General features: G+C 40.9%; 1 protein-coding gene across 1 annotated transcript in view; it reads left to right on the top strand.

The window, feature by feature from the left end:
- Positions 1 to 1,827: 1,827 nt before the first annotated feature.
- The window catches only part of AGBL4 (AGBL carboxypeptidase 4), a 1,467,749-nt gene continuing 1,444,946 nt past the window's right edge, over positions 1,828 to 24,630 (top strand). The window contains exon 1 of the mRNA XM_044945032.2: positions 1,828 to 2,475. Coding sequence (XP_044800967.1) covers positions 2,442 to 2,475 — 34 coding nt within the window. The 5' untranslated portion in view covers positions 1,828 to 2,441. The remainder of the gene's footprint in view (positions 2,476 to 24,630) is intronic.

Below are 24,630 nucleotides of genomic sequence, written 5' to 3' on the forward strand. Positions count from 1 at the left end.
TATTGACATGACTTGTGAATTTCAAATTGCTGGAATGTGAGGGGTATTTTCTGATGGGTATTTTTATGTAATTTTCTACAGAAGATTCTTGTGGTGTCCACACCTTATCTTTGATTCAGTGTGGGTGAATGGACAGTCCCATGCTTGTTGCCAGCAAAGCACCCCAAAGTGTTCTAGTCCTGCTTTTCTGCCTTAAGAAGGCAGCTTTGCACTGGACCAGTGTAACCAGGAAATGTGAAAGAGTTCAAGGTCCTAACCCTCAACCAATGGAGATGGAAATTGAGGTAAATGACCCTTGTTCTTCATGGGACAATGTTGAGGCACATTCTATTAATACCAGGTTCTTCAGAGGGTCTCCAGTGAGGTTAAGCCTAGTTTCTACCAAAGCAATTACCTAAATAACACATTTTTCTTTTTTTTTTTTTTTCCCCTTCCCTCTTTCACTGTCTATACCTCATTTCTGTTTCATAGTCTTACCTCCCCCCAAAATTACTAGCACTCAAATCCTTGTCTCAGGCTCTGCTTTTTGGGAACCCAAAAGAAGAAATTACTTAACTATACAAGAACTTCTTTAGACACAACACTTCACCCTGTGTGGTTTGTACCGGGGCAGTACTGGACTTCTTGCAGTTTCAAACAGCGATCCCACCTTCTGTGCCTGGATATGTGCCGCTCCCTCCACCTGGCACACTATTCCTCTCCCTTCCCTGGCTTGCAGTTAGTCATTCCTCAAGACTCAGCTAGGGTATCCACTTCCCTTTGCAGTCTTCACTGATTAGCCATCCCCTCCCCTTCTCCCCCAAGTTAGATTTCCATCCCTCTGATCCTGTAGCACTTGTAAGACTAGTTAACCTCCATCAAATTCATTGTCTCTTTCCCTTTCTTTGTGAGCCTCTGGAGAACTAGGAGCCTACCTAGCAAGGTATTTGGTAAAAAATTAAGTGCTCAATAGAACAGGTAAGAATGTGCAGGCATGAATTTAGGAACTTTTCATTCCATAAACATTTACTTAACACTTCCTTTGCCTCAAGCACAATGCTGTATTATGGAGTATGCAAAGATAAAGACCTGACCCTAGGCTTAAGGGAGCTCACTGTCAAGAGACCAAAAGAGAAGTAAATAAAGCATGATGCATTGTAAATGTTCAGACATTCGGACACGAATGCACAGGTGACTGTGGGGGGACTGCTAAGTCGCTTCAGTCGTGTCCGACTCAGTGCGACCCCATAGACCGCAGCCCACCAGGCTCCCCCGTCCCTGGGATTCTTCAGGCAAGAACACTGGAGCGGGTTGCCATTTCCTTCTCCAATGCATGAAAGTGAAAAGTGAAAGTGAAGTCGCTCAGTCGTGTCCGACTCTTCGCGACCCCATGGACTGCAGCCTACCAGTCTCCTCCGTCCATGGGATTTTCCAGGCAAGGGTACTAGAGTGGGGTGCCATTGCCTTCTCCGATGGGGGGACAGAGCAGTTCAATAAAGAATAAGGTTCTAGTTTGGTCTTAGAAGGTAGTGACGATTAGCAGAAATGGGAAAGAGCACCCTAGGTTATTCTGAGAGGTAGACTAAGCTTCCCAGGTGGATCAGTGGTAAAGAATCTGCCTGCCAATGCAGGAGACACAGGTTCCATTCCTGAGTCAGGAAGATCCCTGGAGAAGGAAATGGCAACTCATTCCAGTATTCTTGCCTGGGAAATTCCAAGGACAGAGGGGCCTGGCGGGCTACCGTCCATGGCATCTCAAGAGACCGACACGATTTACCCTCCAAAAAAGACTAAATAAGACTAGCGAAACTGAGGAAAGTGAAGCCTTTGCTACAGTTGGGGGCTAATGCTGACGTAGAGAGGCGAGGAGGCCACCCCGTTAGTACTCCACGTGTTTGGGGTGGGATGGGCACATAATTATTCTCAGGGCATTCCAGTTGAAGATACAAGTTATTCAGCACCTTGATCAGGGCCAGGCACACGGTAGGGAGAAGCGCTGGGAAATTGAGAAATCTGTCCCCAACTCTCAAAGTTGAGCACTAACCACAGGAAAGCCAGGCCATTCAGCTCTTCAGTCAGCACGTGCACCTGCTTGCGCGGCATGAGAGCGCGACCCTAGCGGACCAGGTCCCCGGCATTTCAGCGGCGGCCGAGCATGCTCAGTTGTCAGGACGCGGTGGCCGGGTTGCAAGGAAAAAGCGCCGCGGAATCCCAGCCGGGCAGAAACCCCTCCAGGGAAGGTATCGTTCCGAGGGGGCGGGGCCTCGGACGCACGCTTGCTCCCACCCCGCCCTCCTGCCACGCGCCACGCGCCGGCCGTCTACACGCCGGCTGCCCGTTGCCCTGGCAACCGTCGCGCAGCGTCTTCCTGAGGGAGCTCCTGTCAGCCGGCGGATCCCATCGCCCGCTCCCCACTGCCCCGCAATTTTCGCGTGGGCTCAGAGGCGGAACGACAACAAAAAATGGCGGAGCGGAGCCAGACGGCGCCTGAGGCAGGTCTGTGGGGGCGGTCGATCAGGTGGAAGCGCTGAGGCAGCACGGCGCTGTCCTGGGCCCCAGGGGACAGGGGACTTGGGCCTGGCGCTACTCCTGAAGAGGCACCCTCTGTGTTTGCGCGGTGAGGTTATAACCTCGGGATCAAGGGTCAAGGGAGGAGCACACCCCTCTGAGTGTCGGGGCAGAGGCCGCGCAGTCGAGGCGTCGCAGGAGTGTATGAGAGTGTGTGCACTCTTTGGAGTGAACACTGGCTGAGAAAGGGCTGGGATCCCAGGGAAGACGACGCCCCTCGGGAGGGGCACCTGTGATAGGGGCTGATTGTAGGGTGTAGGCTGTGTCACAGGAGGGGTTGAACACAATCCTGTGGACTATGGGAAGGTCCTCTAAAGGGAGAGGGACTCTGATTCTGAGGAGGCAGGTTAAGTAGGAGGAGTGTTACTTTAGTTTCAGGCATGCCATGGAAGGGATATATGAGTATTTGTGCTTCAGGGAAGTGTAGTGACTGAGGGTCACCCTGTCACAGAGAAAGTATGCAGATCCTCATATGAGTCCTTAAGAGGACAAGAGGCTTGAGGGGACACCCAGCCCTTCAAAACCCTACCAAAGGAGGCTAGAGCCTAAGTGTGGGTGTGTATGGGGTCAGTAATCTTGAAGGTCATTCAGAATCACAAAGGGATGCACATTCACTTTTATGTGGGTGGAAGCTAGTCTTTAAAGTGCAGGGAGACTAACAGGCAAGGAGACCTAGGATTCTGTTCCTGAGGGGACTGCCTTGTAAATTTGGCTGGCTTAGAGAGATAATGACCTGAGCTTTACAGGGTCATAGAAGAGAGAAAGGGCTTTTACAGTCCTGTGTATGTGGGAGAGGGTTTGTCCCTAAGAGGGATTGGGAACTGAAGAACTGGAGCATCAAAGTGATAGCTGTGTGTGTGTGTGTGTGTGTGTGTGTGTGTGTGTGTGTGTCTGTCTGTCTCTCTCTCTGTGTATAGAAAATCAGTGGCTTTGGTGAAATGTGTGGTGGTGGGTGATAGAGTGGTATCCATAATTTTGTATATGTGTCCTGATGGGGTATTTTGGTTATAAGAGTGACCCACTTGAATTATCCAGCCCTCTGGGGGTAGGGGAGGGAGGTTGTGGTTATGCTAAGACCATACAGTGACTGAAACTGAAATCTGTAAAAAGCCATCAAGAATGATTTAAGAGACCATTTCCTCTTAAGACCTGCATGGTTTGTCTTTCTTTCATGGCATCTCTGTTCTTGCACCAAGTAATTCCTCTACTTATTTTATAGGTTAAGCTTCCTGAACTTGAACATGCTCATTCCCTTTTTCATACTCCACCCAACACGTGTTTGAGTGCCAACTATTCTCTAGGCATCAAATAAAGCACTGAAAACTCCCTGCTTGTGATTCTCTTACCTTATTCTTTTTTCTTTTCTTTCCTCCCATAGATTTACTGCCTTCACACATATAATTTAATCTACTTAGTATTTTTATTGCTTACTGCCTCATTCCTCTAGAATGTAGGATCCATGAAGGCAAGGGTCTGTCTTGTGTTTATTAATTCCATATTCCTAGAACCATAGCTTGTGTAGTTATTAATAAATATTTTTTAAATTAATGACTAAATGACCTGATATTGTCTAGATGTTCAAGGAGTTTCTCTGAGGAAGTGAAATTTTAGTTGAGATATAATGGAGATTGAATAAATGAAGAGATGGGCAAAGAGTGGCTCAGGCAGAGGGAAACCATGTGCAAATACCCTAAGGTAGGAGGAAGCATGATGTATTATATTTAAGGAACTGAAAGGAGACAAGTGTGGCTGCACTTAGGGCAATAGGAAGACAAAAGAGGTAAGCTGCAGCAGATCTTGCAGGGCCTTAAAGGCTAGGATAAGAATTTTGGTCAAAAATCCCAAAATGGAGGGAAGGGATTGAGAAATGCTTAAAAGGCAAAATTAATAGGACTTAGTGAAAGATGGGAATGCAGGGGGAAGGATGTATCAAAGTGTACTTCTAATTTTTTAGTTTGTGCAGCTGAATAGTTGGTGATGCCATTATGGAGATAGGGAGTCCTGAAAGGGATCTTGGCTGGGTTTGAGAGGGAAGATCATGTGTTTGGTTTTGGACAAATGGAATCTGAGATATCTTTGAGTTATCCAATAAGTGGAGAGATTGGCAAGGCAGTTGAATATACAATAAAAGTCTGGGGTAGCATGGAGTTAATTAGTGAAACCACGAGTGTAGATGAAATTGCCTAAAGGGAGTGTAAAGAGTGTAAAGAGAAACAGCTTGGGATGAAGTGTTGAGCAGTTCCAGTATTTCAGTGCATTCTAAAGAGATAGATTAAAGAGGACAGGCAAAAGAATGTTTGTGGCATGTTCAACAGCTTGAATGCTGCCAAGTGATATAAAAAGGAAGACTGAAGAGCTAGATTTAGAGCATATTTAGCATCATTGTTGTTGTTGTTCAGTCACTCAGACGTGTCTGACTCTTTGTGACCCCTTCGACTGAAACATGCCAGGCTTCCCCATCCTTCACCATCTCCCGAAGCTTGCTCCAATTCGTGTCCATTGAGTCGGTGGGGCCATTCAACCATCTTGTCCTCTGTTATCCCCTTTTCCTCCTGCCTTCAGTCTTTCCCAGCATCATCATCTTTTCTGAGTTAGCTCTTCTCATCAGGTGGCCAAAGGATTAGATTTTCAGCTTCAGCATCAGTCCTTCCAATGAATATTCAGGGTTGATTTCCTTTAGGATTAACTGATTTGATCTCCGTGCAGTCCAAGGGACTCTCAAGAGTCTTGTCCAACACCACAGTTCAAAAGCAACAATTCTTTGGCGCTCAGCCTTCTTTATGGTCCAACTCTCACATCCATACATGTCCCTGATAAGAGGAAACTGATGAAGGTATGAGCCAAACTAACTTCTAAATCACTAATAACTGGCTCAATCTTTGTTTCTTAAGTCAGACTCCTGAGAGAGAATCTAATTGACACACATTACCTTTTCCCACTAGACCGTGTCGTAGATCACAAGCCAGTGTAGGATTGATTGTTTTTGAATTGGGTGTCCAGCTATTGATCTCTGGAGACACCTGGTACAAAATATGTATATCTGGTGATTGCTCATCTCAAGAGCAGTAGATGACATTTATGCAGTGTTTATGTGCGAGACATTGTACTAAGTGCTTTAAATGTTTTAATCTACTTCAACATCATCACTACACTCTTAAGTATTATCTTTATTTAATATGTGAAGAAGTTTTGGCACAGAGAAGTTAAACAACTTGCTCAATCTGCAAATAATTAATGTACGATTACAGTTTTTGGCTATTTTTGACATTATCTGGATTCATTACTTGGCCTTCTGTTTGTATTGCAACATATTGCATGCTGACGAAATAATAGCTATGATGAAAATTCCTTCCCTACAGAAAACATTCCAAGCTAAGCATACATTAACAAAGTGAAGTGGAAAGAACTGGGGCTCAAATCCTTGTATAAATCATGTTTCTGTAACTTATTAGATGTGGACCTAAGATTCAAAATTTCTGATCTTAAAGTTTCCTTGTCTGTAAAATGAGGGTGATATTTGCAGTATAGTTGTGTTTGGTAGAGAGAGTGCAGTAAATGGTATTTCCTTAATTCTGTTGAAGTTTGAATAAAAAAACTCAGATGTTATATATATATATATATATATACACATACATACATATATATGTATGTATTGTACATATACAGTGGAAGTGAAAAATAGATTTAAGGGACTAGATCTGATAGACAGAGTGCCTGATGAACTATGGATGGAGGTTCCTGACATTGTACAGGAGACAGGGAGCAAGACCATCCCCAAGAAAAAGAAATGCAAAAAAGCAACATGGCTGTCTGAGGAGGCCTTACAAATAGCTGTGAAAAGAAGAGAAGCCAAAAGTAAAGGAGAAAAGGAAAGATATACCCATTTGAATGCAGAGTCCAAAGAATAGCAAGGAGAGATAAGAAAGCCTTCCTCAATGATCAGTGCAAAGAAATAGAGGAAAACAATAGAATGGGAAAGACTAGAGATCTCTCAAGTAGAAGTACCAAGGGAACATTTCACGCAAAGATGGGCTCTATAAAGGACAGAAATGGTATGGACCTAACAGAAGCAGAAGATATTAAGAAGAGGTGGCAAGAAGACACAGAAGAACTGTACAAGAAAGATCTTCACGACCCAGATAATCACGATGGTATGATCACTCACCTAGAGCCAGATATCCTGGAATGTGAAGTCAAGTGGCCTTAGGAAGCATCACTATGAGCAAAGCTAGGGGAGGTGATGGAATTCCAGTTGGGCTATTTCAAATCCTAAAAGACGACGCTGTGAAAGTGCTGCACTCACTATGCCAGCAAATTTGGAAAACTCAGCAGTGGCCACAGGACTGGAAAAAGTCAGTCTTCATTCCAGTCCCAAAGAAAGGCAGTGCCAAAGAATGCTCAGACTACCGCACAAATGCACTCATCTCACACACTAGCAAAGTAATGCTCAAAATTCTCCAAGCCAGGCTTCAACAATATGTGAACCATGAACTTTCTGATGTTCAAGCTGGTTTTAGAAAAGGCGGAAGACCAGAGATCAATTTGCTAACATCTGTTGGATCATCAAAAAAGCAAGAGAGTTCCAGAAAAACATCTATTTCTGCTTTATTGACTATGCCAAAGCCTTTGCCTATGTGGATCACAACAAACTGTGGAAAATTCTGAAAGAGATGGGAATCCCAGACCACCTGACCTGCCTCTTGAGAAATCTATATCAGGTCAAGAAGCAACAGTTAGAACTGGACATGGAGCAACGAACTTGTTCCAAATTGGGAAAGGAGTACATCAAGGCTGTATATTGTCACCCTGCTTATTTAACTTCTATGCAGAATACATCATGAGAAACGCTGGGCTGGAAGAAGCACAAGCTGGAATAAGATTGCCGGGAGAAATATCAATAACCTCAGATATGCAGATGACACCACTCTTACAGCAGAAAGTGAAGAAGAACTAAAGAGCCTCTTGATGAAAGTGAAAGAGGAGAGTGAAAATGTTAGCTTAAAGCTCAGCATTCAGAAAAAAAAGATCATGGCATCTGGTCCCATCACTTCATGGCAAATAGATGGAGAAACAATGGAAACAGTGTCAGACTTTATTTTTTTGGGCTCCAAAATCACTGCAGATGGTTATTGAAGCCATGAAATTAAAAGACACTTACTCTTTGGAAGGAATGTTATGACCAACCTAGACATCATATTAAAAAGCAGAGACATTACTTTGCCAACAAAGGTCCGTCTAGTCAAGGCTATGGTTTCACCAGTAGTCATGTATGGATGTGAGAGCTGGAGTGTAAAGAAAGCTGAGAGCTGAAGAATTGATGCTTTTGAACTGTGGTGTTGGAGAAGCCTCTTGAGAGTCCCTTGGACTGCAAGGAGATCCAACCAGTCCATCCTAAAGGAGATCAGTCCTGGGTGTTCTTTGGAAGGACTGATGTTGAAGCTGAAACTCCAATACTTTGGCCACCTGATGCAAAGAGCTGATTCATTTGAAAAGACTCTGATGCTGGCAAAGATTGAAGGCAGGAGGAGAAGGAGATGATAGAGGATGAGATGGTTGGTGGCATCACCGAGTCAATGGACATGAGTTTGAATAAACTCCGGGAGTTGGTGATGGACAGGGAGCCCTGGCATGCTGCAGTCCATGGGGTCACAAAGAGTCAGACATGACTGAGTGACTGAACTTATCTGAACTGAACTGATGTACTTTACAAATAAAAACACGCTTTAAATATACAGTGATTGGTATGAGACATTTCATTTTTCTTCATTAGCACAATTGATTTTCTATCAGAATAAAGGCAGACATCAAGTTTTGGAAAATATAGACTTGTTAGCTAAACTGTGTATGGTGGGAGTAGTCTCTGTATGAGGTGAATTTTGAGGAATTTCCTGAAGGAGTGAAGAGATACATACTTTTTTAAAGCATGCGGGTGTCTCCATAAAGGGCTTCCTTGGTGGCTCAGACAGTAAAGACTGTCTGCAATGCAGGAGACTGATTCAGTCCCTGGGTTGGGAAAATCCATCGCTATGCACTCCATTATTCTTGCCTAGAGAATCCGTCTAGCTGGCTATAGTCCAGGGGGCTGCAAAGAGTAGAACGTGATCGAGGGACTAAGTACACACCCAGTTCTATAAGATGGTCAGATTTCCAGAAGGAATTTTCTTCTTGTAAATATTATACTTTAAAATAAGGACATTGTTTAGAATTTTTATTCCTATCCAAAAATTTGACTATTAATAACACCAAAATCAGATTGATTATATTCTTTGCAGCCAAAGATGGAGAAGCTCTATACAGTCAGCAAAAACAAGACCAGGAGCTGACTTTGGCTCAGATCATGAACTCCTTATTGCCAAATTCAGACTTAAATTGAAGAAAGTAGGGAAAACCACTAGACCATTCAGGTATGACCTAAATCAAATCCCTTATGATTATGCAGTGGAAGTGAGAAATAGATTTAAGGGCCTAGATCTAATAGATAGAGTGCCTGATGAACTATGGAATGAGGTTCATAACATTGTACAGGAGAAAGGGATCAAGACCATCCCCATGGAAAAGAAATGCAAAAAAGCAAAATGGCTGTCTGGGGAGGCCTTATAAATAGCTGTGAAAAGAAGAGAAGCAAAAAGCAAAGGAGAAAAGGAAAGATATAAGCATCTGAATGCAGAGTTCCAAAGAATAGCAAGAAGAGATAAGAAAGCCTTCTTCAGTGATCAATGCAAAGAAATAGAGGAAAACAACAGAATGGGAAAGACTAGAGATCTCTTCAAGAAAATTAGAGATACCAAGGGAACATATCGTGCAAAGATGGGCTCGATAAAGGACAGAAATGGTATGGACCTAACAGAAGCAGAAGATATTAAGAAGAGGTGGCAAGAATACACAGAAGAACTGTACAAAAAAGATCTTCACAACCTAGATAATCACAATGGTGTGATCACTGACCTAGAGCTAGACATCCTGGAATGTGAAGTCAAGTGGGCCTTAGAAAGCATCACTATGAACAAAGCTAGTGGAGGTGATGGAATTCCAGTTGAGCTATTTCAAATCCTGAAAGATGATGCTGTGAAAGTGCTGCACTCACTATGCCAGCAAATTGGGAAAACTCAGCAGTGGCCACAGGACTGGAAAAGGTCAGTTTTCATTCCAATCCCAAAGAAAGGCAATGCCAAAGAATGCTCAAACTACCGAACAATTGCACTCATCTCACACGCTAGTAAAGTAATGCTCAAAATTCTCCAAGCCAGGCTTCAGCAATATGTGAACCATGAACGTCCAGATGTTCAAGCTGGTTTTAGAAAAGGCAGAGGAACCAGAGATCAAATTGCCAACATCCGCTGGATCATGGAAAAAGCAAGAGAGTTCCAGAAAAACATCTATTTCTGCTTTATTGACTATGCCAAAGCCTTTGACAGTGTGGATCACAATAAACTGGGAAAAATCCTGAAAGAGATGGGAATACCAGACCACCTGATCTGCCTCTTGAGAAATTTGTATGCAGGTCAGGAAGCAACAGTTAGAACTGGACATGGAACAACAGACTGGTTCCAAATAGGAAAAGGAGTACATCAAGGCTGTATATTGTCACCTGCTTATTTAAGTTCTATGCAGAGTACATCACGAGAAATGCTGGACTGGAGGAAATACAAGCTGGAATCAAGATTGCCAGGAGAAATATCAATAACCTCAGATATGCAGATGACACCACCCTTATGGCAGAAAGTGAAGAGGAACTCAAAAGCCTCTTGATGAAAGTGAAAGTGGAGAGTGAAAAAGTTGGCTTAAAGCTCAACATTCAGAAAACGAAGATCATGGCATCCAGTCCCACCACTTCATGGGAAATTGATGGGGAAACAGTGGAAACAGTGTCAGACTTTATTTCGGGGGCTCCAAAATCACTGCAGATGGTGACTGCAGCCATGAAATTAAAAGACGCTTACTCCTTGGAAGGAAAGTTATGACCAACCTAGATAGCATATTCAAAAGCAGAGACATTACTTTGCCAACAAAGGTTCGTCTAGTCAAGGCTATGGTTTTTCCTGTGGTCACGTATGGATGTGAGAGTTGGACTGTGAAGAAGGCTGAGCGCCAAAGAATTGATGCTTTTGAACTGTGGTGTTGGAGAAGACTCCTGAGAGTCCCTTGGACTGCAAGGAGATCCAACCAGTCCATTCTGAAGGAGATCAGCTCTGGGATTTATTTGGAAGGAATGATGCTAAAGCTGAAACTCCAGTACTTTGGCCACCTCATGCGAAGAGTTGACTCATTGGAAAAGACTCTGATGCTGGGAGGGATTGGGGGCAGGAGGAGAAGGGGATGACAGAGGATGAGATGGCTGGATGGCATCACTGACTCAATGGACGTGAGTCTGAGTGAACTCCGGGAGTTGGTGATGGACAGGGAGGCCTGGCATGCTGCGATTCACGGGGTCGCAAAGAGTTGGACACAACTGAACGACTGCACTGCACTGAACTGAACTGAACTCTACAAAGATACTTATTGCTAACTAAAGGTAGAGGTATTAGTCTCAGGCTAGTTTGTACCTGCTTCAGTTTCTCAGAGTCTTCTGCCTTTTTAGCTATCATTAAGAAAGCTTTTGTTCTAAGTACCTGATAAAATAATTGGTTTTCTTTTATTGCCAAGTTTGTTGGTTTTTTTTTTTTTTTTTGGAGGCCCATGTAGAGCAGAAATTTGAGAGTTATGCAGTCTGTTAAAGTGACCTGAACCTTGATCACTTTTTCTGTGAACAAAATGGGTCTTTTTTTAAAAGCAGCTTTACATTATCTGAAATTATCTATAGACAGAATCTTGAAATTTTAAAAACCCTTAGAAATGAGAATAATGTTTTCTATCTTTTTTTAATAGTTGGGCAAAATATTTAAGTTTTTTGACTTTAGTTTCCTTATTTGTAAATTTGGGATAGTAACACCTACTTTTCAAGTGACAGAGATAGTGTATGGAAAGTGCAGAATGTTTATACCCTCAAAGAAGTGATAGCTTAGTTGGTAAGTATACATGTATGTGTGTGTGTGTGTGTGTGTGTGTGTGTGTGTGTGTGTGTATGTGTTTGTGTGCCTTTTCCTAAAGACTTACTAGTAAAATCACCTTTAAAAGAAGAGGAAATCCAGGTCTACAGTCTCTTATAGGGCAGCCTTGCATGCAAATATATTTCAGAATTCAGATTATTTTTTGTTATGGAAAGGCAGTATTGTCTTATGTAATGGCTTATGTACCTATGAATTTCTTATGTACTCTTTGTTACAGAACACTTCCAGTGAAGTATGGGAGAGTGCCCTATAATCAAACATATTAATCATATTCACACTAATTGAATTAAAGTTATGAATAGCTTCACATCAATTTAAGTTTTACTAGCAGATTAATTTTGGCACTAAAGTTGTGAACAAAAATTACTCTTTTTAGAGACTTAAGGATTTTGGAATTATAGAAGAGGGACTGTGGACTGATATAATTTTATCCTTTTTAAGAAAAAAAATTTAAAACTTCAGGTTATTTTTGTCATGTTTTTATCTTTTGTAACATCATTGTGCTGAGCTTTATGAAAAATCCCAAAAGTTTTGGAACAGAAAACACCTTTTGTTTCCATGATGTTTATATGCTTATTTCTTCTAAGGAACTCTGATAATATCTGTATTTCTGAGATCTATGAATGTTGCATTTGGCTTCAGTTTCAGTATTCTTGGGCTTCCCTGGTGGCTCAGCTGGTAAAGAATCAACCTTTGATGTGGGAGACCTGGGTTCGATCCCTGGGTTGGGAAGATCCCCTGGAAAAGGGAAAGACTACCCACTTCGTTATTCTGGCCTGGAGAATTCTGTACAGTCCAGTCCACGGGGTTGCAAAATGTTGGACACGACTGAGAGACCTTCACTTTCACTTTGAGTATCTTGGCTCAGGGCCATTTTCAAGGAGAGATACTAGAGAACTATAGCATTCAGTTAGAAGGTTGCCAATACTTTGATACATATTCTTAACAAAATCATAGCTTTATCTTTGAGTCATTTAAGAACAGCACAGTCTTCTGAGTTTCAGAATATTTTTATTAATTGTTAAATTTCACCAATGGAACAAGTGTTAGTTTTAGTATTGATTTAAGAAAAATTTTCATTCTTAACAGAATTTGATTTTTTTGATTATAAAAAATTATCTCAACTATGAAAGCTTGTGATAATTCATTAATGGTTTTTGCCATATGGGAATATGATAATTTTTACTTTTTACATATCCCATTTATTTAATGGGTTCAGAGAAATTTTTCTTTTTTTTTTCAAACTGTAAAGGGAGAAGTTTTTATTTGTCATATATTTTTGAGAAATATTGATTGTGAATATTTGACTCTAAATAAACTTTCAAAATAATATACTTACATGTCAATTGAAGGAAAACAAAGCAAGCAAATGCAAAGATGCCTAGAATTTTATATAAGAATAAACATTTTTATGTAGGATTGGAAATTCCTAAATAAAAACTTTCAACAATGTTATGGAAAAATACCTGAGGTTTGTTGTAAAGGAATGGGAAAAACAATCTGCCAACAATTATAGTTTACTTGCCTTTTTAAAGAAGTATAGAAATCATTCATTTGAAGATATTAATCTCTATGTCAGACTTTGCAGAAGAAATCACTATGCTGTGGACTATGTTATTAATTTTAAAAATTACTCATTCATATTTCTGTTTTTGTTCCAGTACCATAGTGTTTTGATGACTTTAGCTTTGTAGTATAGTCTGAAGTCAGGGAGTCTGATCCCTTCAGTTGTGTTTTTCTTTCTCAAAACCATCTTTGCTGTTCAGGGTCTTTACTACTTCCATAGAAATTGTAAAATTTTTTGTTCTAATTCTGTGAATAATGCCACTGGTAATTTGATAAGGATTGCATTGAATCTATAGCTTCTTTTGGGTAGTAAAGTCATTTTCACAATGTTGATTCTTCCAGTCCAAGAACATGGTATATCTATCAGTGTCAACTTTGATTTCTTTCATTAGTATCTTGTAGTTTGCTGAGTACAAGTCCTTTGCCTCCTTAGGTAGGTTCATTCCTAGGTATTTTATTTTTTTTGTTGTGATGGTAAATGGGATCATTTCCTTGGTTTCTCTTACTGATCTTTCACTGTTAGTATATAGGAAAGCAAGAGATTTCTGTGTCTCAATTTAACTTTATTCATTGATTAGCTCTAGTAGTTTTCTAGTAGCCATCTTTAGGATATTCAATGTATAATATGTCTCTGCAAACAGTGACAGTTTTACTTCTTCTTTTCCAATTTGTATTCCTTTTATTTCTTTTTCTTCTCTGATTGTTGTGGCTAGAACTTTCCAAATTATGTTGAATAAGAGTGGCAAGAGAGAGTATCCTTGTCTAGTTCCTGATCTTAGAGGAAATGCTTTCAGATGTTCACTGTTAAGAATAATATTTGCTTCTGGTTCAAGATGGCAGAGTAGAAGGACATGCACTCATCTCCACCTATGAGAGCACCAAAATTGCAACTAGCTGTTGAACAACCATCAACAAGAGGACACTGGAACCCACCCAAAAAAGATACCCCACATCCAGTGGCAAAGAAGAAGCCTCAGTGAGATGGTAGGCGGGGTGTAATCACAATAAAATTGAATACCATACTTCCTGGGTGGGTGACCTACAAATTGGAGAACAATAATACCAAAGAACTTCTCACGCTATTGTTCTGAACCTCACGTCAGGTTTCCCAGCCTGGGGATCCGGCAAAGGGACTGGGAATCCCCAGGGAATCTGGCCTTGACAGCCAGCAATATTTGCTTATAGGCCTTCCAGAGGACTGAGGGAAACAGAGACTCAAGTCTTGGAGGGCACAAACAAAATTTTCATGCACCAAGACCCAGAGGAGAGGAGCAGGGTCCCCACAGGAGACTGAATCAAAACCTTACCAGACAAGCAAAAGTTAAGAGAATTCAGCACCATTAAACCAGCTTTATAATAGATGTTAAAGGAACTTCTCTAGGCAGGAAACACAAGACAAGGAAAAGACCTACAGAAAATAAACCCAAAACAATTAAGAAAGCAGTAATAGAATAATACAGATTAATAATTACCTTGAATGTTAATGGATTAAATGCAGGAACCAAAAGACATAGTCTGCCTGGATGGATGAAAACATGTACATATTTGGACTTCCATTTACCACATTGCTCTGCTTGACTTCCTCAGATTGTGTGTAATTATTTTATATTGTTAAATTAATCATGTTCCCATTATGGCTTGCACTTGTAATTACTTTTATCTTTTGTCTGGCTATTGACTATGAAAACTGGTAAACACCTTTTACATTGTGACTGTAACTATTACTCACTTAATACCATTGTATCATGTTTGGTGGAAAATTCTTCAAGAGATGGGAGTACCAGACCATCTGACCTGCCTCTTGAGAAACCTATATGCAGGTCAGGAAGCAACAGTTAGAACTGGACATGGAACAACAAACTTGTTCCAAATAGGAAAAGGAGTACGTCAAGGCTGTATATTGTCACCCTGCTTATTTAACTTCTATGCAGAGTACATCATGAGAAACGCTGGGCTGGAAGAAGCACAGGCTGGAAACAGGATTGCAGGGAGAAATATCAATAACCTCAGATATGCAGATGACACCACCCTTATGGCAGAAAGTGAAGAGGAACTCAAAAGCCTCTTGATGAAGGTGAAAGAGGAGAGTGAAAAAGTTGGCCTAAAGCTCAACATTAAGAAAACGAAGATCATGGCATCTGGTCCCATCACTTCATGGGAAATAGATGGGAAAACAGTGGAAACAGTGTCAGACTTTATTTTTTGGGGCTCCAAAATCACTGCAGATGGTGATTGAAGCCATGAAATTGAAAGATGCTTACTCCTTGGAAGGAAAGTTATGACCAACCTAGATAGCATATTGAAAAGCAGAGACATTACTTTGCCAACATAGGTCTGTCTAGTCAAGGTTATGGTTTTTCCAATAGTCATGTATGGATGTGAGAGTTGAACTGTGAAAAAGCTGAGCACTGAAGAATTGATGCTTTTGAAGTGTGGTGTTGGAGAAGACTCTTAAGAGTCCCATGGACTGAAAGGAGATCCAACCAGTCCATTCTAAAGGAGATCAGTCCTGGGTGTTCTTTGGAAGGAATGATGCTAAAGCTGAAACTCCAGTACTTTGGCCACCTCATGCGAAGAGTTGACTCATTGGAAAAGACTCTGATGCTGGGAGGGATTGGGGGCAGGAGGAGAAGGGGACGACAGAGTATGAGATGGCTGGATGGCATCACCGACTCAATGGATGTGGGTTTGGATGAACTCCAGGAGTTGGTGATAGACAGGGAGGCCTGGTGTGCTGCGATTCATGGGGTCGCAAAGAGTCGGACACGACTGAGCGACTGAACTGAACTGAACTGATCATGTTTGGTCAACAGAAAAATAATAGAACTCTGTATCACCAAAAAGGTGAAAGTGAAAGTTGCTCAGTCCTGTCTGACTCTTTGTGACCCCATGGACTGGGGAAACAGACTCTTGGAGGGCACAGACAAAACTTTGTACACACCAGGACCCAGGAGAAAGGAGCAGTGACCCCACAAGAGATTGAGACAGACTTGCCTGTGAATATCCAGGAGTCTCCAGTGGAGGCATGGGTCAACAGTGTCCTGCCACTGGGTATTGGGGCACTTTGCCACAGGGGCACTGAATACAAGAGTCCTGGGAGCCCTGGTGGATGCTGGCATAAGTCCTTTTGAAGGAGGTCACCATTACTGCTATTACTCCTACTATAATTTGGCCTCAGGACAAACTACAGGGAGGGACACAGCCCCACCAATCAACAGAAAATTGGATTAAAGATTTACTGAGCATGGCGCCACCCATCTGAGCAGACCCAGATTCCCCCACAGCCAGTCCCTCCTATCAGGACGCTTCCACAAGCCTCTTATCCTTATTCATCATCAGGGCAGACAGAATGAAAAGCGCAATCACAAAAAACAAACCAAACTGATCACATGGATCACAGCCTCGTTTAATTCAATGGAACTATGAGCCCTGCCATGTAAGGCCACCCAAGATGGTCGGGTCATAATGGAGAGTTCTGATAAAATGCGGTCCACTGGAGAAGAGAATGGCAAATGCCTTCAGTTTTCTTGCCTTGAGAACCCCATGAACAGTATGAAAAGGCAAAAAGATATGACACTGAAAGATGAACTCCTCAGTCAGTAGGTGGCCATATGCTACTGGAGAAGAGTGGAGAAATAGTTCAGGAAAGAATGAAGAGGCTGGGCCAAAGTAAAAACAACACCCAGTTTTGAATGTGACTGGTGATGGAAGTCTGATGCTGTAAAGAACAACATTGCATAGGAACCTGGAATGTTAGGTCCATGAATCAAGGTAAATTGGAAGTGGTCAAACAGGAGATGGCAAGAATGAACATTGACATTTTAGGAATCAGTGAACTAAGATGGACAGAAATGGGTGAATTTAATTCAGATGACCATTACATCTACTACTGTGGGCAAGAATCCCTTAGAAGAAATGGAGTAATCCTTATAGTCCACAAAAGAGTCTGAAATGCAGTACTTGGATGCAGTCTCAAAAACGACAGAATGATCTCTGTTCGTTTCCAAGGCAAACCATTCAGTATCACAGTAATCCAAGTCTATGTCCCAACCACTGAAAAAGCTGAAGTTGAACAGTTCTATGAAGACCTACAAGACCTTTTAGAACTAACACCAAAAAGAAAAATGTCCTTTCCATCATAGGGGACTGGAATGCAAAAGTAGGATGACAAGAGAAACCTGCAGTAACAAGCAAGTTTGGGCCTTGGAGCACAAAATGAAGCAGGGCAAAGGCTAACAGGTTTTGCCAAGAGAACGCAGTGGTAGTAGAAAACACCATCTTCCAACAACACAAGAGACGACTTTACACGTGGACATCACCAGATGGTCAATACTGAAATCAGATTGATTATGTTCTTTGCAGCTGAAGATGGAGAAGCTCTATACAGTCAGCAAAAACCAGACTGGGAGCTGACTGTGGCTCAGATCACGAACTCCTTATTGCCAAATTCAGACTTAAATTGAAGAAATTAGGGAAAACCACTAGACAATTCAGGTATGACCCAAATCAAATCCCTTATGATTATACAGTGGAAGTGACAAAGAGATTCAAGATATTAGATCTGTTAGGCAGAATGCATGAGGAGCTATGGACAGAGGTTTGTAACATTGTATAGGAGGTGGTAATCAAAACCATCCCCAAGAAAAATGCAAAAGGGAAAAATGTTTCTTTGAGGAGGGCTACAAATAGTTGAGAAAAGAGAAGCAAAAGGTGAAGGAGAAAAGGAAAGATATATCTACCTGAATGAAGTTCAGTTCAGTTCAGTTGCTCAGTCATGTCCAACTCTTTGTGACCCTGTGGACTGCAGCACGCCAGGCCTCCCTGTCCATCACCAACTGCTGGAGTTTACTCAAACTCATGTTCATTGAGTTGATGATGCCATCCAACCATCTCGTCCTCTGTTGTCCCCTTCTCCTTCCACCTTCAATCTTTCCCAGCATCAGGGTCATTTCAAATAATTCAGCTCTTTGCATCAGGTGGCCAAAATATTGGAGTTTCAGCTTCAGCATCAGTCCTTCCAATGATTATTCAGGGCTGATTTCCTTTAGGATGGACTGGTTGGATTTCCTTGCAGTCCAAGGGATTCTCAAGAGTCTTCAACACCACAGTTCAAAAGAATCAATTCTTCAATGCTCAGCTTTCTTTATAGTCCAACTCTCACATCCATACCTGACTACTGGAAAAACCATAGCCTTGACTAGACAGACCTTTGTTGGCAAAGTAATGTCTCTTCTATAGAATAACAAGACGAGATAAGAAAGCCTTCCTAAGTGATCAGTGCAAAGAAATAGAGCTAAACAGTAGAATGGGAAAGACTAGAGATCTCTTCAAGAAAATTAGAGATACCAAGGGAAAATTTCATGCAAAGATGGGTGCAATAAAGGACAGAAATGGTATGAACCTAACAGAAGCAGAAGATATTAAGAAGAGGTGGCAAGAAGACACAAAAGAACTATACAAAAAAGATCTTCATGACCCAGATAACCACAATGGTGTGATCACTTACCTGGAGCCAGATATCCTAGAGTCCTAAGTCATTGGACCTTAGGAAGCATCACTACAAACAAAGCTAATAGAGGTGATGGAATTCCAGGTGAGCTTTTTCACATCCTAAAAGATGTGAAAGTGCTGCACTCAATATGCCAACAGATTTGGAAAACTCACTAGTGATCACAGGACTGGAAGAAGTCAGTTTTTATTCCAATCCCAAAGAAAGTCAGTGCCAATAAATGTTCAGACTACTCCACAATTTCATTCGTTTCACATGCTAGCAAAATAATGCTAAAAATTCTCCAAGCTAGGCTTCAACAGTAAGTGAACCAAGAACTTCCAGATGTTCAAGCTGGATTTGGAAAACGAGGAGGAACCAGAGATCATATTGCCAATATCCATTGGATGAGAGAAAAAGCAAGAGAATTCCAGAAAAACATCTACTTCTGATTCATTGACTATGCTAAAGCCTTTGACTATGTGGATCACAACAAACTGTGGAAAATTCTTCAAGAGATGGGAAGAATAGACCTCTTTACCAGCCTCCTGGGAAAACTTACGCAGGTCAAGAAGCAACAGTGAATCAGACAGTGAACAATGGACTGGTTCCAAATTGGCAAACGCTGTATATTGTCACCCTGCTCATTTAACTTATATGCAGAATACATCATGCAAAATGCCGGGCTGGATAAAGCACAAGCTGGAATCAAGATTTCTGGGAGAAATATCAATAACATCAGATATGCAGATGACACCACCTTTATGGCAGAAAGGGAAGAGGAACTAAAGAGCCTCTTGATGAAAGTGAAGGAGAGTGAAAAAGCTGGCTTAAAACTCAGCATTCAAAAAGCTAAGATTGGGCATTTGTTCCCATCACTTCATGCCAAATAGATGGGAAAACAATGGAAACAGTGACAGACTCAGTGTTCTTGCCTGGAGAATCCTAGGGATGGGGGAGCCTGGTGGGCTGCTGTCTATGGGGTCGCACAGAGTCGGACACGACTGTAGCGATGCAACAGCAGCAGCAGCAGCCAAAATCACTGCAGATGGTGATTGCAGCCATGAAATTAAAACACACTTGCTCCTTGGAAGAAAAGCTATGACCAACCCAGATAGCATATTAAAATGCAGTGACATTACTTTGCCAACATTGGTCTGTCTAGCCAAAGCTATGGTTTTTCTAGTAGCCATGTATGGATTGAGAGTTGGACCATAAAGAAAACTGGGCGCTGAAGAATTTTTGATTTCGAACTTTGGTGTTGGAGAAGACTCTTGAACTCAGAAGACTGCAAGGAGATTAAACCAGTCAATCCTAAAGGAAATCAGTCCTGAATATTTGTTGGAAGGACTGATGCTGAGGCTGAAGCTCCAATTCTTTGGGCATCTGATGTGAAGAAATGACCCATTGCAAAAGACCCTATTTCTGGGAATGATTAGTGGCATGAGGAGAAGGGACATTGGAAAATGAGATGGTTGGATGGCATCACTGACTTGACGGACATGAGTTTGAGCAAGCTCTGGGAGTTGGTGATGGACAGGGAAGCCTGGTGTGCTACCGTCCATGGGGTCGCAAAGGGTTGGACATAACTGAGCAACTGAACTGAACTGCGCTGTCCTAGCCTTCCAGGCTTCTCTGTGCATGGAATTCTCTAGGCCAGAATACTGTAGTGGGTAGCTGTTCCTTTCTCCAGAGGATCTTCCCAACCCAGGAATCAAACTGGTTTCTCCTGCATTGCAGGTGGATTGCTTACCATCTGAGTCACCAGGGAAGGCCCCTGTAAGTAGGATTTAATAGAAAAACCCGTTATCGCTTTTTAACATGCAGATGCATATCAGAATTATCTTGAAATTTTTTGAAAAATACAAATGCTCAGGTAGTGCTTGTTTTCTCCAGTCATGTTCTAATGAGCAGTCATGTTTAAAAACATCTGGACTATGTGATGATCTTTTACTTTTATCTAGCTTGTTTCACTTTTTATATTTCATACTCAGTACTCCCATTTCTTGGCAAAACTCTATTAGTCTTTGCCCTACTTCATTCCATATTCCAAGGCCAAATTTGCCTGTTACTCCAGGTATTTCTTGATCTCCTACTTTTGCATTCCAGTCCCCTATAATGAAAAGGACATCTTTTTTGGGTGTTAGTTCTAAAAGGTCTTCATAGAACCGTTCAACTTTAGCTTCTTCAGTGTTAGGGGTTGGGGCGTAGACTTGGATTACTGTGATATTGAATGGTTTGCCTTGGAAACGAGCAGAGATCATTCTGCCATTTTTGAGATTGCATCCAAGTACTGCATTTCGGACTCTTTTGTTGACCATGATGGCTACTCCATTTCTTCTGAGGGATTCCTGCCCGCAGTAGTAGATATAATGATCATCTGAGTTAAATTCACCCATTCCAGTCCATTTTAGTTCGCTGATTCCTAGAATGTCGACATTCACTCTTGCCATCTCTTGTTTGACCACTTCCAATTTGCCTTGATTCATGGACCTGACATTCCAGGTTCCTATGCAATATTGCTCTTTATAGCATCAGACCTTGCTTCTATCACCAGTCACATCCACAGCTGGGTATTGTTTTTGCTTTGGCTCCATCCCATCATTCTTTCTGGAGTTATTTCTCCACTGATCTCCAGTAGCATATTGGGCACCTACTGATCTGGGAAGTTCCTCTTTCAGTATCCTATCATTTTGCCTTTTCATACTGCTCATGGGGTTCTCAAGGCAAGAATCCTGAAGTGGTTTGCCATTCCCTTCTCCAGTGGACCACATTCTGTCAGATCTCTCCACCATGACCCACCCATCTTGGGTTGCCCCATGGGCATGGCTTAGTTTCATTGAGTTAGACAACACTGTGGTCCTCATTTAGTTTATGTTCTCCAATTTCTCCATCTCTTCTTTTTTTTTTTTTTTTGATGTTCTTTCTCAAGCCTTTATCAAGTGTAGTAGAAAAGCTTTTGTATAAATAAATATATATATGTATAAAATACATTTTAGAAAACTTATGAATTTTTGCTGAACTCAAAAAATTATGACATTTTGATTCCACTTGTTTAACTTAATCTGAATAGAATGCTAGATTTCTAATTAAAAATAGATATGCAACAAACAACAAAGGTTTACTATATAGCATAGGGTACCATAGTCACTATCTTGTAATAACCTATGATAGAAACTAATTTGAAAAATAATATCTGTGTTTTTGTTTAACTGAATCACCTTGCTGTGCACATGTAACATTGTAAGTCAACTATACTTCAATAAAATATATATATTTTAAAGAAAGTTATGTTCTGATAGGAAACAATCAAAGATAAGCTTGTGCTTCATTATTTTGTAACATTTGAATCATTTTTTAAAATATTTGAATAAAAATAATATTTGCTATGGGTTTGTCATATATGTATTGCCTTTATTATGTTGAAGTAGGTTTCCTCTATATCCCTTTCTGGAATGTTTTTGTCATAAATGGGTGTTGAATTTTGTCAGAAGCTTTTTCTGCATTTATTGAGGTTATCATCAGGTTTTTATTGTTCAGTTTGTTAATGTCATGTGTCACTTGATTAATTTGCATATATTGAAGAATCCTTGCATCCCTGAGAAAAATCCCACTTGATCATGGTGTGTGGTCTTTTGAAAGTATTGTTGGATTGAGTTTACTGGTATTTTGTTGAGGATTTTTGCATCTATGTTCATTAGTGATATTGACCTATAATTTTCTTTTTTGTGATATCTTTGTCTAGTTCTGGTATGAGAGTGACAGTGGTCTTGTAGAAAGATCTTGGGAGTGTTCCTCTGCAATCTTTTGGAAGAATTTGAGAAGGATAGGTGTTAACTCTTCTCTAAATGTTTGATAGAATTCTCCTGTGAAGCTATCTGGTCCTGGACTTTATTTGTTGGAAGTTTTTAAATTAAAGTTTTGATTTCAGTGCTTAGAAAAATAGTGGGAAGAGTAGACATTCTTATCTTGTTCCTGATCTTAGAAGAAATGCTTTGAATTTTTCACCATTGAGAACGATATTTTCTGTGAGTTTATTGTATAATGCCTTTATTACATTGAGATAAGTTCTATCTGGAGAAGGCAATGGCACCCCACTCCAGTACTGTTGCCTGGAAAATCCCATGGATGGAGGAGCCTGGTGGGCTGCAGTCCATGGGGTTGCTAAGAGTCAGACACGACTGAGTGACTTCACTTTCACTTTCCACTTTCATGCATTGGAGAAGGAAATGGCAACCCACTCCAGTGTTCTTGCCTAGAGAATCCCATGGACAGAGAAGCCTGGTAGGCTGCAGTCCATGGGGTCGCACAGAGTCGGACACGACTGAAGCGACTTGGCAGCAAGTTCTATCTATGCCCACTTTCTGGAGAGGTTTTTTTTTTTTTTTTTTTTTTTTTTTTTTTTTTAATCATAAATGAGCGTTGAATTTTGTCAAACACCTTTTCTCTGAAGAAGAGCTAGTGGATACATTGTTGGTGGGAGTGTAAATTGGTGCAGCCACTATAGAAAACAGTTTGGAGGGTTTAAAAAAATCTAAAAATAGAACTACCACATGACCCATCAATTTCTGTCCTGGGTATAAATCTGAAAGAAACAAAAGTGCTAATTTGAAGATACATGCACCCAAATGTTCATAAAAGCATTATTTACAATTGCCAAGATATGGAAGCCACAGATGAATGGATGAAGAAGTGATACACATATACACATACACCCACACAGTGGGATACGATTCAGCCATAAAAGTGAAATTTTGCCATTTACAGCAACGTGGATGCATGAGTGGACTTGGAGAGCATTATACTAAGTGAAATGCATCAGAGAAAGACAAAAGTGTATGATATCACTTATCTTAGGAATATAGAAAATACATCAAAGTAGTGAGTATAACAGAAAAGAAGCAGACTCACAGATACAGAGAACAAACTTGTGGTTACTAGTGGGAGAGGGAAGTGGGGAGGGGCAATATAGGGTTAGGAGTTGCAAACCATTAGGTATAAAATAAACAACAAGGATATATTCAACATGTGAAATATAGCAAATATTTCATAATTATTATAAATGGAGTATAACATGAAAAGAAGCCCCTTATTTGGAGGTGTCCATCTCTTTATGCAACATGAAATGGTAAATAAGACCTGGGGTTTGCAGTTAAACAGATAAGATTTAAAATTCCAATTCCTTGGCTGCTATCAAAAAGTCTACAAACAGTAATGCTGGAGAGGGTGTGAAGAAAAGGGAACCCTCTTACATGGTTGGTGGGAATGCAAACTAGTATAGCCACTATGGAGAAGAGTGTGGAGATTCCTTAAAAAACTGGAAATAGAACTTCCATATGACCCAGCAATCCCACTTCTGGGCATATACACTGAGGAAAACAGAATTGAGACACATGTACCCCAGTGTTCATTGCAGCACTGTTTACAATAGCCAGGACATGGAAGCAACCTAGATGTCCATCGGCAGATAAATGGATAAGAAAGCTGTGGTACATATACACAATGGAATATTACTCAGCCATTAAAAAGAATGCATTTGAATCAGTTCTAATGAGGTGGATAAAACGAGCCTATTATACAGAGTGAAGTAAGTCAGAAAGAAAAACATCAATACAGTTCAGTTCAGTCGCTCAGTTGTGTCCGACTACTAACGCATATATATGGAATTTAGAAAGATGGTAATGATGACCCTATATGTGAGACAGCAAAAGAGACTCAAATATATAAACAGTCTTTTAGACTCTGTGGGAGAAGGTGAGGGTGGGATGATTTGAGAGAATAGCATTGAAACATGTATGTTATCATATGTGAAACAGATCGCTAGTCCAGGTTTGATGCATGAGACATATATAAACATATATATGTTTTATACATATATAAAAGAGACTCTTTGATCATGTTGCTATTCTAGATATTGGATGAAAGCAATTTTATAGATGTGTATCATAAATACATTAATATTTTTTTTATTTATTTATTTAC

Source organism: Bubalus bubalis, chromosome 6 (genome assembly GCF_019923935.1).
Source record: "Bubalus bubalis isolate 160015118507 breed Murrah chromosome 6, NDDB_SH_1, whole genome shotgun sequence".
NCBI lineage: Eukaryota > Metazoa > Chordata > Mammalia > Artiodactyla > Bovidae > Bubalus > Bubalus bubalis.